Genomic DNA, 19,429 nt, shown 5'->3' with positions numbered 1-19,429 from the left:
AACGTCATTTAATATTCGCCCCTCATTCAGATAATTTTCTGGATCCGCCACTTCTCCAAACACTCCCTTACTTTCCTATAATGCATTTTGTTCGTTCACTATCTCATAAACAAATTAAATTTTCTTCAACTCTAATTCAAGAACTCTAATGATCTGAACGTACTTAATAAGAGAAAAACAAAATGTTGCATACGAAATCGGTGTCGGATATAACAAGCTTAGTATTGGATGAGAAGACCATAACACCCTCAGATGAAATAAAGAAGTGAGGGTCTTTGCTGTAATTTGGCTATAGTTTGTTCTGTTGTAACTGTCCTTCCCGCCACTTGGCTATGTACTTAAATTGCTTCTTCTTCTCTGTTGAAAGGTTACGAAAACAGTTAGACAAAACTCACAAGCTTTCCCCTCTTCTTTCTTTCTACGTTTACGAACTACGCTCATCATGGTATCAGAGCGGCGGTTAGGGAGCTACGCCGCCGCGGTCGTCGGAGAATCTAGTTAGGAAGTTCGTCCGGAGACGCCCGCAAACAACACGCATGGAGTTCACGTTCCGTAGAGGAACAGTCTAGCTGAAGACCTGGACAATCCGCTCTATCTGAGCGTCAATGAGAATCCTAATGCGATTCTCGTCACTCCTCCTCTTCCCGGCAACAGCAATTATGCATCACGGTGTATCTCGATGCGAGTGGCCCTCGAAGTTAAAAACAAATGGGGAATTATCGACGGAAGCGTCCCTGTGCCGGAGAGAACTCATAGTCAGTACAATGCTTGGAGAAGATGCAATTTGATTGCATCTTCGTGGATCCTGAGATCTGTCCACACATCTATCGCACAGAGCGTGATGTATATGGACTCAGCCAAGGAGATCTGGAATGATCTACAGAGGAGGTTCTCCCAACGAGATCCGCATCAGATTTCATCTTTGCAGAGCGAGATTTACGATCTGAAACAGGGAAGCTTGTCCGTCAACGACTACTATACTAAATGTCGCACGCTTTGGGAGGAGATGAATGCTCTCAAGCCACTCCCAATCTGCAAATGTACGCCGCATTGTTCATGCAACCTGGTGGACGAGATCAGAAAAGACCGAGAGGTTGATCAGGTTATAAGATTCTTGCAAGGATTAAATGAGGATTACAACTCTCTGAAGTCTGGAGTTCTTGTCCTCGATCCGCTTCCTGAGGTACACAAGGTGTTGGTGATGGCTGAGAAGTTTGAAAGACAGCTCAACATCACCAATTTGAACAATCTTGGTGTCGAGTTCACCCAGGCGAATGCTGTCCAAACTGAACAGAATCATGCCAGTGATCTAACCGCTGCTGCTGTCAATTTTTCTAATGGAAAGAGGCATGTTAGCTCAGAAAGAGGGACCAAGATCATAGCTAAGTGCACCTTTTGCGGGATGAATGGACACACCGTCGAGAAGTGTTATAAAAAACACGGTTACCCTCCCGATTGGATACCGGGATATATGTAACACCCCGAAATTTTGAAACTTTTAAAACTTATATAACAAAGGTCAATTCTCATTAAGTAATACTAAATATACGAGTGCGGGGTGCTATGCCACATCTGAGCTGGAGAACTCAGATGCACAGGCTAAACTAACTAAATATCCTCAATACATCATCATGGCACACAGGCCGAAAGGAAAGCTATCTATCTACTCCAAGTTTTTCTAGCGCGCTCTGGGAGCTAATCATCTGTGCCTGAAAGCCAAATATATCTGTTCAGCGAATGATGCCGGTAACCCACTCCAACGCGTTAAAATACATTATAGATAGATATATATAGATATATGAAAATCATTTTGAACCAGGAAGATATATACTTAAGAGACTCTAGTTTTAAAACCAGGAATGGACTCGGCAAATAGGGGTAAGCACAATAATCAATGATAGAATCATCATAAAGAATACGCAACTAAGGCCACAGTCTATTTCCAAGTCAATCATATCATCATCCAATCATCTTTTGTGATACTCAATCACACTGAGCTGGCACTAAGGGACCAATCGCATGCCCCGAACATGAGGGTTAGCGCATATAGCACTAACACGGCCCCGCAGCACCCTACCTCATACTGCAGCATGAAGGGAGTTGATCGCAACCAACCCTTTAAAGACCGCTGACGAAATCAACGTCGGACCACAATCCTACACACCGCTGACGCGCCCAGTCGGTGGACTGTGATCCCCTTTACAAGGGGGGACATACGACCCTACACACCGTTGACGGGCACAGTCGGTGGACCATAGCGGATCAAGTCCTACACACCGCTGAGAGACTCAGTCGGTGGGCAAAGATCCTCGGAGACCACGACCCTACACACCGTTGGCCCTTCACTCGGTGGATCGCAGCCAGCCGTAGCCTTACACACCGCCTGATTACTCAGGTCGGTGGATTACAGCCTTCCTCGGGTTTATTGGACCTACACACCGCCTGGCGCGTCCAGTTCGGTGGGTCATCGTACTCGAGGCCCATGTGGACTGCAGCCCAAGAAGTGAATCACTGACCGCAGCCAGGAGGATGAACCGCAGCTCATAAGTAACCAAACAGTGGACCGCAGCCCTATATAATATTTATATACCTGACCGATCGCATCCGGCCTGGTTAACAGTTGGGATGGTTCTCAACCCATCCAACTGCCCGTATAGCCAATTTGATCGCAACCAAATTGGGGAATCATGCATCACATAACACATAATAGCACATAACAGCACATAATAGCACATTGGGAAGGGGGAGACACATAAATAAGCTTACGTGTGATCAGTCACATACTAAGAATAGTCCTAAGGGGTTCATATGATTTCCACATAGGCCAACGGGTCACCGATTCAACTAGCATGCAACTCCTAGACTCTTTTATCCTACAAACGGTACCCGAAACATCAAACTAGACTCAAGCACGACAAACGGGGTCCGTTGGGACGCCACGGGGAATGGGGAACATCAAACGAGGAAGCCGAAGACCCGGGGTGGGTACGGACCAGCGGGTAGCCGGTGGGTGGGGGTCACCCGCCGGAGATCATCGCCCGGGCAGCGGGTTGCCGGCGGGCGAACGCCTGCCTGGCGCCTGCCCGCTGCCTGGCGGTGATTTTCGGGCAGTGGGTAGGTGGCGGGTGCCCCTACCCCCATCTACCTCCCACTGACTCTTTTATCACAATTACGTCCCGGGATCCTTTGTGGAACCCGAAACCATGCTTAGACACGTTTAAACGCAATTAACGACACCACGTAGGCAATTAATGGATCAAAAGCAAGAATCACGTATAACTCATCCTATTACGACTTCTAAACATAAACAACACCCGAACATGCGAATTCCCACCCAAATATATATCAAGAACATTACAACACAAATTCCCAATCCACCCTAGGGCTCTAATCCCTCCCAAATCATCAAAATCATAATTTATCTTTATCATCAAGAAATATCAAGATTTGTCAAGAATCATCACATCAATATCAAGAACCTCTTTTCAACATCAAGATCATCAAGATCACACATAAATTCATCCCATCAATCATTAAGATCATATCACAAATATTATAATGGAATTCATCAAAACACAAGCATATAGAAGGAGCCAAAGAAGGAGATTATAGCGAAGAAAATAGGTTTTGTTGAGACATGGGTTACCTCTTAGCCTTAATTAATTTCGTTGGCTATTAAGCTTCTTCCCTAAAATTTCCATCCGATTGACCTCCCTAGGCTTGGTGGTAGGGAATCCCTTGGGAATTCTTGTGTGGTGATATCTATTGTGGTGTGACTTTTAGGTGCCTCCTATGTCTTTATATATATATATATATATATATATATATATATATATATATATATATATATATCTAAGAGTCCTAATTAGGGTCTGAATGATATGGGTTTACTAATTCTATTCCTTATAGGACTAAGGGCTTGGTTTAGAAGAGTCCATGGTTCATGGTGGACCATATTAATTAATTAAAGGGAATCCTAATCATGATCTGAATAGTAAAGGCCTACTTTCTTTATTTCTAATAGATAATTAGGTCTATGACTCCTAATTAGAATCTGATTAGTAAAAAGGTTTACTTTCTTTATTCTTAATAGGCTTAAGGCTCTAGTCTAGGCAAGGGTCCACGATCCATGGTGGACCACATTAATTAATTAAAGGGAATCCTAGCCAAATTAAATCCATTTTTAATTATTATTAACGGGATTAATAAATAATTAATCCGGGATTGAAGGCCGTAACACGGGGTGTTACAATATATGTCCAAAGGGAAGCAATATGCCAATGCAGCTACTGTGCAATCTGACTAGAATTTCACTCATCAACAGATTCAAGGGCTAATCTCTCTTCTTGATCAAATGGGGCATAACCAACACTCCACCAATGCAGCAGTATGCAATCAGCAGTCCACCAACACAGCTCTGGTTCCAAAATTCAGCAATTCAGCTTCTAATAATGAAGGCAAGTACCATGATCCTATTCACGTCAATTCTATTTACTTGACACCTTCTACTTGGATCATAGATTCAGGAGCTACTGACCATATTATATGCTCTCTTGAATTCTTTGATGAATACTATGTTATGAGTAGTGCTATGGTGAATCTACCTAATGGGGAAAGTGCCACTGTCAAACATATGGGAAGTATAAGGCTAAATGATGATCTGTGGCTAAGAGATGCCTTACATATTCCCTCATTCAAATTTAATCAAAGATATTTTCTCACCATTGTTGATGATTTTTCTAGGTTCACATGGCTAAGGCTTATGAAAAACAAGTCAGAAACAAGAAACTTGATCAAAGATTTCTACAAGTTCGTCCACACACAATTTGGAGCTGTCATAAAAACCATAAGAATTGACAATGGTTTAGAATTTAATATGGGTGATGTGTTCAGGGAGCATGGCACCACTCATCAAAAGTCATGCGTCAACACTACGCAACAAAATGCAGTAGTCGAGAGGAAACACCAACATGTGCTAACAGTGGCTCGAGCCTTGAGATTTCAAGCAGGCTTACCTCTTGAATTTTGGGGCCATTGTGTCCTTCATGCCGTATATATTATCAACAGGCTTCCCTCCATGGTTCTTCATTGGTCGAGCCCGTATTATAAGCTGCATGGTAAGATTTCAAACATCACTAATCTGAAGGTTTTTGGTTGCATATCATACGCTACTACCTTGTCCACTTCACGACATAAAATGGCGCCACGAAGTAGAAGATGTGTGTTTATTGGTATTCCTGCAGGGGTGAAGGGTTATCTACTGTATGATCTTAATGACAAATCCATGTTTATATCCCGGGATGTCGTGTTCTATGAGGATCAATTTCCTCTAGCATCCCAGTACAGCTGCACACCTGATGAAAGCTCACAGTGGTTGCCACCCTCTTTGCCAAATATTTCGATAACTGGCTGTGAAGATGCAAACCTTCAACGGAATCAGCAGATGTATGGAGATGATTCAGTTACGTCACAGCCTCATAATCAGTCTCATAATGAACAATTGGTTTATAATGCTTCCCCAGATATGTCACAATAAGACAGTGGGTCATCTCCCACTTCTGCAGACAATCCCCAACCTATTTTACCACGCAATGATGATCGAACCAACACAGATATAGTGTCCAATAGTCATGTTGATGATCATGAAGATAACATGAATGACACTACCTCCATCACCACCATGCAAACTCGGCGTTCCAGTAGACAAAGACAACCATCTAGCAGATTACAAGATTACTACTGTGACATTGTGGTCCAACACAAAACTTCACCTCATCTAATATCTAAAGTAATGATCTATACCAATCTTGACCCCCCCCCCCCCCCCACAAGAAGTTCTCTTTGGAATTCACGTCGACTAATGAGCCAAGGACATACAATCAAGCGGTTCGTCACACTTGCTGGAAAGATGCCATGGCTGCAGAAATAAGGGCTCTGCAAGAAAACAAGACTTGGGAACTTTCTGAGCTACCCCCTAGAAAGGTTCCCATAGGTTGTAAGTGGGTGTACAAGGTGAAATTGAAGGCCGATGGCACAATCGAGAGATACAAGGCAAGGCTAGTAGCCAAGGGCTACACACAACAACTTGGCATTGATTATCTTGAAACTTTTTCCCCGGTTGCTAGATTGACTACCATTCGAACCTTCATCCGTATAGCCATTTCCAGATCATGGTACATCCATCAATTAGACATTAACAATGCTTTCTTGCATGGTGACCTCAATGAGGAGGTTTACATGGTCTTGCCCCCAGGATTCGAGAGTGAAAAGCCGAATCAAGTGTGCAAGCTATTAAGATCTTTGTACGGTTTGAAGCAGGCAAGCCGTCAATGGAATGCCAAGCTCAGTGCAGCCCTTATCCAAATTGATTTCAGACAGTCACAAGCTGATCCTTCCCTGTTCACTAAAAATGAAGGCAGAAACTTTGTTGCTATTCTCATTTATGTGGACGACATACTGGTAGCCAGTGCCAATATGACTATCATCACAGAGCTCAAACACTTCCTGGACAAGACTTTTAGAATCAAAGATTTGGGACCCTTAGGCTATTTCCTAGGGATCGAAGCACATATGGGAAAGGATGGATTCAGCTTATGCCAGAGAAAATACGCTCTGGAGATACTAGAGGGGGCAGGCTTTCTTGAATACAAACCAGCAAGCACCCCCATGACTCCAGGACTGAAACTTATGCATGGTAATGGGAAATTACTCCCTTATGCTTCCATATATAGACGTTTAATAGGAACGCTTCTATACCTCACTGCTACGAGGCCTGACATTGCTTATGCCACTCAACAACTGAGCTAATTCGTAGATGCTCCAACTGACATACACTTGACAGCTGCCCACCGAGTGTTGAGATACATTAAAGCTTCACCTGGTCAAGGGTTGTTCTATCAACCACAAACAGACTTACATCTCAAAGCCTTCTCGGATTCCGATTGGGCTGCCTGCAATGAAACACGCAAATCTGTCACAGGATACTGTGTCTTCTTTGGCTCTTCCCTCATATCATGGAGATCAAAGAAGCAGGATACCATCTCTCGTTCCAGTTCCAAGGTAGAATATCGTGCCCTCGCATCCACTGTGTGCGAAATCCAGTGGCTTGAATATCTCCTTCATGACCTCTAGATTACGGCAAGTAAACCTGCTACCCTCTTTTGTGACAGAAAATCCGCTGTGGCTATTGCCGAGAATGCCATCTTTCACGAGCGCACCAAACACATCGAGATTGATTGCCATGTGGTTCGTGAGAAGATTAACTAAGGCTTGGTAAAACTCTTGTCTGTGTCAACTGAGAACCAAACGGCGGATGGTTTCACCAAACCACTACCTACGTCCCTGTTCCGTAGCTTCGTTGCTAAGCTTGGCATACATGACATGTACGCTCCAGCTTACCGGGGGGTATTGGATGAGAAGACCATAACACCCTCAGATGAAATAAAGAAGTGAGGGTCTTTGTTGTAATTTGGCTATAGTTTCTTCTGTTGTAACCGTCCTTCCCGCCACTTGGCTATGTACTTAAATTGCTTCTTCTTCTCTGTTGAAAGGTTACGAAAACAGTTAGACAAAACTCACAAGCTTTCCTCTTTTCTTTCTTTCTACGCTTACGAACTGCGCTCATCACTTAGTACGTGTTGGGTTGGGCTTCCATCATATGTGGTAAATAGCTCATTTTGGACCAAGTTTATTTATATTCACTATAATATATTTTTATTGAGCCTACAATTTATGGTATATTGATATTTGTTAGCTTCTTGGAAAAGTTACTGACAATTTTATTGTCATTGGAGCATGAGAAATGGGTGGAGGTTGGAGCAGCAATGTTTGGGCAGAAATTGAAGAGAAAGGAAAATATTTCTTTGGTTCATACTACTTTTGGCACCATGTGACGACAAAGAAAATCAAATTTTCTTATCTACACTTTTTCCCATTTCGGCAACAACATGTGAAAAGTGTGTTAAGCCTATGTTGCTAGTATTACATTCATTTATTATTTGTTCTATTTATGTTCCTGTAGAATAGTTATGTTTGAATAGTTGTTGCAACTTTCTGTTTTTACTCTCACCTGTATACTATTTATAGTTGGTTGTTTACATCAATCAATGTACAGTTCATTCCCTCACATGGTATCAAGAGCCATAATCCCCTAAGGAGTTTTTTTTTCTTCTTTCGACATCTTTATATCCATGGCTACAACCGCCAATGACATTGTCCAGCTTAATGCTACGTCTAATTTCCCTATCAAACTCACCTCTATACTTTTTCCTGTCTGGAGACGCCAAGTTCAGACCACCCTGATTGGCTTTAATCTCCTGGGCTACATCGACGGTTCTGTCAAAGAACCAGCCAAATTTAATGATAGATACTACACAAACCACACCAAACCCGGCACATTTAACTTGGTATCGCCAAGACCAGATAATCACCCGTGCTTTACTTGGGAGTTATTCAGACACCATCCAACCCCTTATCGCCTCCGCGTCAACAGCTTGTGATGCCTCGCAACGGCTCGTTGCTAGCTATGCTAATGCCTCTCGAGGTCGGATCATTTCCCTCAAGGCCAAGCTTACCAGAAACCCGAAGGGTAACCGATCAGTTACAGCATTTTTGAACGATATGCGGTCCATATCTAACGATATCACCCTGGCTCAGTGCCCTGTTTCTGATGACGACATGGTTGTGTACATTTTAACACAACTAGGAGACAAGTATAGTTCTATCGTCTCTACTGATGGGAGAATTAGCCGATGTCCTCACGGATCATGAACGTCAATTGAATGAAGTTGATGACGCTTGCCAATCCCTACTAGCTACTACTAATGCCACCCAACGTGGTCCTTCGGCTTCCCAAAATAATCACCAGTCTACCGCCAATCGGAGGTTCCGCAACAACAACAACACTAATACTTACGGCAATAATAGACAAAATTGGTCGCACAATGGCAACAACCGACTTGGTGTTGTGTGTTAGTTTTATAACTTTGCTGGCCATGAAACCCGTGTTTTCCGTAAATTAGCTCGATTGTTAAAGGAACATAACGTGTTTCCCATGCCCTCCATCTTATCATTCCCCTACAGCTAATTCTACCGTAGGGTCAACTCCACCATGGCTTTTTTACAGCGGGGCTTCTCACCACCCCACCCCTAACATGACTCTTCTCCAGACCTTCATTGAGTATAAGTCTTAACACCCCGCTTTTCTTAAACCTTAATAACAAAACTTAACTTAGAAAGGGATACTAAACAAGCATAAAATTAAAGCTTACTAAACAACTTTAAGAGGTGTCACCGCCACAATCACCATACACTGTGATTGCACAGGCAAAGAAAACATCTAAACAAGTCATGTAACACCCCGTGTTACGGCCTTCAATCCCGGATTAATTATTTAATTAATTCCATTAATAATAATTAAAAAGGATTTAATTTGGTTAGGACTCCCTTTAATTAATTAATGTGGTCCACCATGGATAGTGGACCCTTGCCTAAACTAGAGTCTTAAGCCTATTAGGAGTAAAGAGAGTAAACCTTTTACTAATCAGATTCTAATTAGGAATCCTAGACCTATATGTCTATTAGGAATAAAGAGGGTAGGCCTTTACTATTCAGATTGGGATTAGGATTCATGATTCTATATATAGGGGATTAGAAAGCAATTAGAACCCTTACCACCCATAGTTATATTACACGAAAATAATCCCGGGAGATTCACCACCACCAAGCCTAAGGAGATCAATCGGATGGAAATCTTAGGGAAGAACCTTAATAGTCAAAGGAGGATTAATTAAGGCTAAGAGGTAACCCATGTCTCAACAAAACCTATTTTCCTTGCTATAATCTTCTTCTTTGGCTTCCTCTCTATGCTTGTGTCTTGATAAATCTTTTATGATGATTATGATATGTTCTTGATGATTGATGAGATGATCTTATGTGTTGATCTTGATAATCTTGATGATTACAAGAGGATCTTGATAATTGTGTGATGTTCTTGATAAATCTTGATGTTCTTAATTTAAAAAGATGAACTATGATTTTGATGATTTGAATATGATTAGAGCCCTAGGTTAAATTGAGGATTTCATATTGTGATATTCTTGATATATTTGGGTGGGATTTCGCATGTTCGGGTGTTAATTGATTTCGCATGTTCGGGTGTTAATTTTGATGATTTGAATATGATTAGAGCCCTAGGTTAAATTGAGGATTTCATATTGTGATATTCTTGATATATTTGGGTGGGATTTCGCATGTTCGGGTGTTAATTGTGTTTAGAAGTCGTATTAGGATGTGTTCAATATGATTCTTGGTTTGGATCCACTATTTGACTACATGGTGTCGTCATTCACGTTTAAAAGTGTATGAGTATGGTTTCGGGTTCCACAATAGATCCCGGGACCCAAGTATTGAAAAAGGAGTCAGTAGGGGGTAGGTGGGGGTAGGGGGACCCGCCACCTACCCGCTGCCCGAATGGACGTCGTCGGCAGCGGGAAGACGACTGCCCGCCGGGCACCCGCTGTCCGGAGGTTCGTCGCCGGCGGGCAGCCGGCCACCCGCTGGATTTTTCCCACCTTGGGATTTTGGCTTCCCCATTTGATGTTCCCCGATCCTCGTGGTGTCCCAACGAACTCCGTTTATCGTGCCTAAATCTAGTTTAATGTTTCGGGTACCTTTCGTAGGATAAACGAGTTTTAGGCGTTGTATGTTAGTTGGAATTGGTACCCCGTTGGCCTAGGGGAAAGAAGTATGAACCCCTTAGGACTATTCCTAGTTGTGGATGACCACGTATAGGATTCGTTATACATTTTCTCCCCTTTCCCAATGTGATTAATGTGGGTTGCATGTGCTTGCTACGTGTTATGTGTGCATGATTTGCTGCAGTCAAATTGGTTTTACATGAGCTGCGGTTCGTAATCTGGTTGCGATAAAAAATACACTCTCGGGCTGCGGTCCACCCAAATGGGCCTCGTGCGCTGTGGTCCACCGACTGAACGCGTCAGCGGTGTGTAGGGCTATAAGCCACGGGGAAGGCCATAGTCCACCGACTGAGCTCGTCAGCTGTGTGTAGGGCTATGGTCGGCTGCGATCCACCGAGTGAGCGTGCCAGCGGTGTGTAGGGTCGTAGTCCCCATAAAGAAGGTCATAGCCCACCGACTGAGCCATCAGCAGTGTGTAGGGCTATGATCAGCTACGACCCACCGACTGATCTCGTCAGCAGTGTGTAGGGTTGCAGTCCCCAAAAGAGGATCACAGTCCACCGACTGAACGCGTCAGCGGTGTATAGGGCTGTGGTCCGCCGTTGAATCCATCGACGGTCTATACAATTGGTTGCGGTCAATTCCTTCATGCTGCGGTATGAGGTAGGGTGTTGCGGGGCCGTGTTAGCGCTATATGCGCTAACCCTCATGTATGGGCATGCGATTGGTCCCGTGGCGCCACCAAAGTATGTTTGTGTGACAAAGATATTGATTGAATGATGATGTGAATAACATGAAAGTAAACTGTGACCTTAGATACATATATATATATATATATATATATATATATATATATATATATATATGATGTTGTCTCTACATAATTGAATATCATTGTTGAATGTGTTTATCCCTATCTGTCGAGTCTAATCCTGGTTTTAAAGCTAGAGTCTCCTAAGTATATATCTTCATGCTTCAAAATGGTTTTCCTATATCTATGTATATATATTTACCTATATTGTATTTTAACGCGTTAGAGTGGGTTACCAGTATCATTCACTGAACAGATATATTTGGCTTTCAGGCACAGATGATTAGCTACCAGAGCGCGCTAGAGGACCTCGGCTTAGATAGTTAGTCTTTCCTTTCGGCTTGCGTGCCTTGATGATGTAATGACAATATTTGAGGATAGATAGTTAGAATAGCCTGTGCATCTGAGTTCTCCAGCTCAGATGTGGCATAACACCCCAGACCTTATGTTTAGAATGCTCCACTTGGGATTTATTTAATAGAATTGCTTTCATATTATAAGATTGAAAAGTTTTAAAATTTTCGGGGTGTTACAGATGGTATCAGAGCCTAAGTTTAACCCTAGGATAAGACTCTTAAGACAAGACTTTAGGACATTAAGCTTGAACTCTAGGTATTTAGGTACATAGGATTCAGGAAACTTATGACGCGCAGTGAGATTGTGGGTTTAACGACACTCAACCCTATAAAATACTAAAGTATAAACTTTTGGAAAACATTTGTTTCACACACTTAGATCAAGTATTCTCAAACACTAAAACAACAGTCAAACATACTCGTCAGTATTTTTATATGCTTGCAACTTAATTATCAAGTTGGCATACTTTCCTTATCATTTAACTCATCAACAATCTCATGTTTTTACATACACATCTAATCATGGCAATATACACTAATCATGCTTAAACTAATGGTTAATAATATACTTAAGTTTTAGCAAGCAAATTAAACTCATGCTAACATATAACTCAATAAGCTGTAACACCCCGTGTTACGACCCCTAAAACCAATTAATCATTTAATCATTTACCCAAAAGAAAGGACTAAATTCCAATAATTAATTAGGAAAAGGCCCACCATAGTCCATGGGCCCTTATCCTTAAACCCAATCCCATAGTCCTAGAAGGAATAGAACTAGCCCTAGTTAGGGACCCTTAGGTATATAAATAGGGGGCATAGGAGGCACCTAGAACCCACACCACAATAATCTCTCACCATACAAGAAGTTCCAAGAATCCCCCTAGGAGAAATCAAGAAAGAAGGAATCTTAAAGAAAGACCCTTCATAGCCAAGGAAAGTAATTAAGGCTAAGAGGTAACCCATGTCTCAACAAAACTTATTTTCCTTGCTATAATTATCTTCTTTGGCCTCCTCTCTATACTTGTGTCTTGATGAATCGTTTATGATATTGATGATATGATCTTGATGATTAGGAGATGATTTTATGTGTGATCTTGATGATCTTGATGATGATAAGAGGTTCTTGATGATTATGTGATGTTCTTGATGAATCTTGATGTTTTGATGATTAAAAGATGAACCATGATTTTATTGATTTGAATATGATTAGAGCCCTAGGTTAAAATTGGGAATTTCGTATTGTGTTATTCTTGATATAATTGGGTGGGATTTCGCATGTTCAGGTGTTGATTATGTTTAGAAGTCATGATAGGATATGTGCTATATGATTCTTGCTTTTGATCCGTTAATTGTCTACGTGGTATCACCAATTGCGTTTAAAAGTGTCTAAGCATGGTTTCGGGTTCCACAACGGATCCCGGGACGTTTATTTTGATAAAGAGTCAGTGGGGGGTAGGTGGGGGTACGGGGACCCGCCAACTACCCGCTGCCCGAGAAGGACGTCGCCGGCAGCGGGCAGAAGACTGCCCGCCGGGCACCCGCTGCCCGGAGACATGTCGCCGGCGGGTGGTCCTTCACCCACCGGCTACCCGCTGGAATTTTCCCCACCTTGGGACTTCGGCTTCCCCGTTTGATGTTTCCCCGACCCTTGTGGTGTCCCAACGGACTCCGTTTATCGTGCCTAAGTCTATTTTGATGTTTCGGGTACCGTTCGTAGGATAAAAGAGTCTTATATATCGCATGCTAGTTGAATTGGTATCCCGTTGGCCTAGCTAAAGGAAGTATGAACCCATTAGGATTATTCCTAGTATGTGAATGACCACGCATAGGTTTCATTACACGTTTTCTCCCCTTTTCCCAATGTGTTAATGTGGGTTGCATGTGCTTGCTATGAGTTATGTGTGCATGATACCCCAATTTGGTTGCGATCAAATTGGTTATTCCTGAGCTGCGGTTAGAATTACACCCTCGGGCTGCGGTCCACCGTTTGGTTGCGATCAAATGTTTTACATGAGCTGCGGTTCATATTCCTGGCTGCGGTCAGATGATCACTTTTGGGCTGCGGTTCACCGTTTGGTTGCGATCAAACGTCTTACATGAGCTGCGGTTCATATTCCTGGCTGCGGTCAGATGATTACTCTTGGGCTGCGGTCCACTGTTTGGTTGCGATCAAACATTATTATGAGCTGCGGTTCATCGGTCGGTTGCGATCGACCCCTTCGTATTGCGATACGAGGCAGGGCGCTACGGGGCCGTGTCAGAGCTATATGCGCTGACCCTCATGTATGGGCATGCGATTGGTCCTGTGACGCCACCAAAGTATGCTTGTGTGATGAGATGAGAATTGAATGATGATGTGAATAAGATGAAGTGAATTTGTGACCGTAGGATATATGCTAGTATCTTTATATGCTTGGTTGTAACTGTTGAATGTGCTTATCCCTATCTGTCGAGTCTATTCCTGGTTTTAAAACTAGTGTCTCTTAAGTATATATCTTCCTGCTTCAAAATGATTTTCGTATATCTATATATATCTGTCTATAATGTATTTCAACGCGTTGGAGTGGGTTACCAGCATCTCTCGCTGAACAGATATATTTGGCTTTCAGGCACAGATGAGTAGACACTGGAGCGCGCTAGAGATTTGGAGCGCAGAGTAGATAGTTTTCCCTTTCGGCCTGCGTGCCATGCTTATGTATTGACATTATCGAGGATATTAGTTAGTTAGCCTGTGCACCTGAGTTCTCTAGCTCAGGTGTGGCATAGCACCCCGTACTCTTATGTTATGTTTTGGGATTTAATGAGAATTTTACCTTTATTATATAAGTCTCAAAAGTTTTAAAATTTTGGGGTGTTACATAAGCAGTCTCATATAATCATATATCTCAATAAGCAATATCAAGTTATCATATAACTCAATAAGCAATCTCATGCTATCATATAACTCAATAAGAAATCTCATGTTATAATATAACTCAATAAGCAATCTCATGCTATCATATAACTCAATAAGCAATCTCATGCTATCATATATCTCAATAAGCAATCTCATGTTATCATATAACTCAATAAGCAATCTCATGCTATCATATAAATATAGATGACAATATAAAGTCATGCTTCTTATCACACTTTCATGCAACACGTGCAAATAATTTAATCATGCAATAAAATGAACATGATGCTTTAGTATAAGTATGGATAGATATACATATACACTCTTTCTCTGGTCACAAGGAACACTTGTTCGACGAAGGTTTCTTAGAGTCACAATGACTATCTTCTATCTTCTTTCTCTAGAGTCACAATGACTCGCTTTAATTTCTTACTTTCTTTCTTTCTTTACTTTTACTCGTGGGCGAGGTAGGAACTTCACCATAATGTGAACGGACCTATCTGGGCTCGGCATCTAGCTGACCTAATACTCATCTCGCCCACAGAACCACTCTCTTAGTTCTTTTCTCAAACTCTGTGGAATCAGGTATCGTACTTGTCAGTGTGCACAACCCCTAACCGGGATTCCAAGCCCGGCGGGTAGTATCCTACCTAGTAACTCGGGAATATCGACCTTGTTACTTCACATCGGATCGCAATATCCATTTCTTTCTTTACTTTCTCTTTTCTTCCGAAAGGACATAGTCCTAACGGGCCTCCAAAACCTCGGATTACTCACACTAGATACATATAGATATAACTCATGCAACAACTTTACTTATGCAAACAGCTTCTCAACAACTTCTCTTTTCTCACAAATTGGCAATCAAATATCATGCAACCCATCAATGCAACTAGATAATGATTTTCCAAAATAGATATAGGTTTTTTGAAAGAATACTTCGGCTTACATTAAGCCACTTATTCACTTTAAATCATGATAGGCTAAACATGCTCTTTATTATAAAGAATGCTGTAATTTCTCTTTCACTGGGATTTAAGCCAACAATGTATTATTTCATGCTTATCACTTCATAGATAACAAAGCTTCTTAGCAAATACTTATCAAGTATTGATCATGCTCTTTGAATTCCAAATATACAACATGCTCTAATAAATCACTTTACTGGACAAATAACTTCATGCACTGCACAACCAAGTATCTCATATTCTTGACGAAATTCTCAATAACTCACAATGTTTATTTAAACATGCTAATCAAGCAAACTTGACAAATAATGATCATGCTTTTTATTCAAATAACTAAGTCCGAATACTTCACATTTTCCTTCTCTGTAAGTAATACATAGATTACTCCTATGGCATAAATCAACACAAATACTACTATAAATTACTTATTTCAACTCCAAATTTAATGAAGTCAAATTCTACTAGTGTGTGGTAACGATCCCAAGTGTCCGAGCCTTAAGGGTCCGTGAGTCCCGGTCCGAACGACATGTAGCTGAGCCACAAAGGGCTCGGCCTGTAACACCCCAAAATTTTGAAACTTTTAAAGTTTATATAATAAAGGTGAATTCTCATTAAATCTCAAAATCAACATAAGAGTGTGGGGTGCTATGCCACATCTGAGCTGGAAAACTCAGATGCACAGGCTAAACTAACTAAACAACCTCAAGCAATGTCAATACATAATCATAGCACGCAGGCCGAAAGGGAAACTAACTATTCTACGCTCCGGATCTCTAGCGCGCTCTGGTGTCTACTCATCTGTGCCTGAATGCCAAATATATCTGTTCAGCGAATGATGCTGGTAACCCACTCCAACGCGTTGAAATACAATATAGGTATATACATATATAGATATACGAAAACCATTTTGAAGCAGGAAGATATATACTTAGGGGACTCTAGCTTTAAAATCAGGGATAGACTCGGCAAGTAGGGATAAGCACATTCAATCTTGATAACAGTTATATAGAGACAACATCATAAAGAACATGTATCTAAGGTCACAGTTTACTTTCAAATCATCCATATCATCATTCAATCATCACTCAAATCACACAAGCACACCTTGGTGGCGCCACGTGACCAATCACATGCACCGAACATGAGGGTTAGTGCATATAGCACTTAACATGGCCCCGCAGCACCCTACCTCATATCGCAGCATGAAGGGGTTGATCGCAACAAACCATACAGACCCCCGATAGCTCGACGGCGGATCACAGCCCTACACACCGCTGACGCGCTCAGTCGGTGGACTGCGATCCTCTTTTGGGGACTATGACCCTACACACCGTTGACGGCACAGTCCGTGGATCGTAGTGAATCAAGCCCTACACACCGCTGAGGGACTCAGTCGGTGGGCGAAGATCCTCGGAGACTAAGATCCTACACACCGCTGGCCCTTCACTCGGTGGATCGTAACCGACCATAGCCCTACACACAGCCTGATCACTCATTCGGTGGGCTATGGCCTTCCTCAGGTTGGTGGCCCTACACACTGCTGGCGCGTTCAGTCAGTGGACCATCCGCACACGAGGCCCATGGGCTGTAGCCCAAACAGTGAATCATTGACCGCAGCCAGGAAAATGAACCGCAGCTCATAAATAACCAATTTGACCGCAGCCAACTTCTCAACCACAGCTTAGGAGCAACCAACTTGATCGCAACCAAATTGGGGAATCATGCATCACATAACACATTGTAACACATAATAGCACATTGGGAAGGGGGAGACATATAAATAAACTTACGTGTGATCATTCACATACTAAGAGTAGTCCTAAGGGGGTTCATGCATTCTTCTCTTAGGCCAACGGGTTACCGATTCACTAGCATGCAATTCCAAAGACTCTTTTATCCTACGAATTGGGACACCACGGGGAATGGGGAGCATCAAACGGGGAAGCCAAGGACCCGGGGTGGGTAACAGACCAGCGGGTAGCCGGTGGGTGGGGGTCACCCGCCGGCGATGGTCATCCGGGCAGCAGTTGGCCGGCGGGCAGACGACTGCCCACCGGTTGCCCGCTGCCTGGCGGTGATTCTCGGGCAGCGGGTAGGTGGCGGGTTCCCCTACCCCCCACTAACTCTTTCATCAAATACGCGTCCCGGGATCCCTTGTGGAATCCGAAACCATGCTTAGACACATTTAAACGTAAATAACAACACCACGTAGGCAATTAATGGATCAAAAGCAAGAATCATATCGAACACATCCTAACATGACTTCTAAACATAAATAACGCCCGAACATGCGAATTCCCGCCCAAATATAAATCAAGAACATCATAATACAAATTCCCAACCCAACCTATGGCTCTAATCCCATCCAACTCATCAAAATCATATTTTATCTCAAACACCAAGAAACATCAAGATTTATCAAGAATCATCACATAAACATCAAGAACCTCTTTTCAATATCAAGATCGTCAAGATCACACATAAAATCATCACATCAATCAGATAAGATTATATCATGATTATCATAAAGAAATTCATCAAGACACGAGCATATAGAGGGAGCCAAAGAAGGAGATCATAGCAAGGGAAAATAGGTTTTGTTGAGACATGGGTTACCTCTTAGCCTTAATTAATTTTCTTGGTTATGAAGGGTCTTTCTTTAAGATTTCTTCTTTCTTGATTTCTCCTATGGGAATTCTTGGGAATTCTTGTGTGGTGAAAGTTATTGTGGTGTGAGTTCTAGGTGCCTCCTATGTCCCTATTTATATATCTAGGAGTCCCAATTAGGGTCTAAGTGGTATGGATTAGCTAATTCTATTTCCTATAGGACTAAGGGATTGGCTTTAGGGATAAGGGCCCATGGACTATGGTGGACCCCGTTTTAGCTAATTAATGGATTTTAATTCCCTTTTTGGGGTGATTAATTAATTAATTAATTTGGTTTAGGGGTCGTAACACGAGGTGTTACACGGCTACTGCACTGGATTGGCTTGACGGAGCTTGCTGCGGGGCTTGAGGAGCCCCGCCAAGCAGCGGCCTAAGGCCACGGCTCTAGCTATGAGTCGTTCCCTAGGGCCATTCCTCCACGGGGCTAGCCAACGACCCATGCCTAGGGCCGTTGGCTAGCTCCGTGGGCTAGTCTGGTGCACAGACAGTGTGCACTAGAGGGATTCATCTTCACCTACAACAAGTTTTTGGACAAACCAACACTTCCAAATCCTCAACAACACATCAAAGATCAACAATAGATCACTTAATAGCTCAACCACATCAATAATCTAGCATTTCTACACAATTTCAACATTTCACTTAACTTCACAGAGTCTATATAAAGAGGTGGGAGTTCATGGGTTATACCTTTGTTGTTTCCTCTTCTTGTTGGGATTCCTCTTTCTTCCCAAGTTAGCTACTTCCTCCTTCCCCTCCTAAACACCTCAAACAAGCCACACAACAACCTTAAGACTAGATTCTCAGAGTTGTAAGCTAGGAAAGAAGCTAGAAGAGAAGAAGATGAGTGGATGCGATTAGCCTAGGAAAACTTACTGTGTTTCTTCTTTGTGTTTGCAGAGAGCTTGGTGGGAAGACAAGGGTGGAATCAAGAAGCAAAGTCTGATAGCTTTCTAATTTATAGAGGCACTAAACCTTAGGAGAGTCAACAATGATTGGTGGAGGGAAAAATGGTAATTTCTTGGCTCAAA

General features: G+C 42.4%; 1 protein-coding gene across 1 annotated transcript; it reads left to right on the top strand.

The window, feature by feature from the left end:
* The first annotated feature begins 679 nt into the window (after positions 1-679).
* LOC109172805 lies at positions 680-1,477 on the top strand. Its single transcript, XM_019322032.1, has one exon. It carries the CDS (start codon positions 680-682, stop codon positions 1,475-1,477), a length of 798 nt encoding a protein of 265 aa, XP_019177577.1.
* The last annotated feature ends 17,952 nt before the right edge of the window (positions 1,478-19,429 follow it).

The sequence above is a fragment of the Ipomoea nil genome, unplaced genomic scaffold (genome assembly GCF_001879475.1).
Source record: "Ipomoea nil cultivar Tokyo-kokei standard unplaced genomic scaffold, Asagao_1.1 scaffold0429, whole genome shotgun sequence".
In the NCBI taxonomy this organism is placed as follows: Eukaryota; Viridiplantae; Streptophyta; class Magnoliopsida; order Solanales; family Convolvulaceae; genus Ipomoea; species Ipomoea nil.
This window is presented reverse-complemented; position numbering and strand designations above follow the sequence as displayed.

What these genes read in the sequence shown, in the direction of transcription:
- LOC109172805 (XM_019322032.1), top strand. Translation starts at nt 680, where the DNA reads ATGCGAGTGGCCCTCGAAGTTAAAAACAAATGGGGAATTATCGACGGA.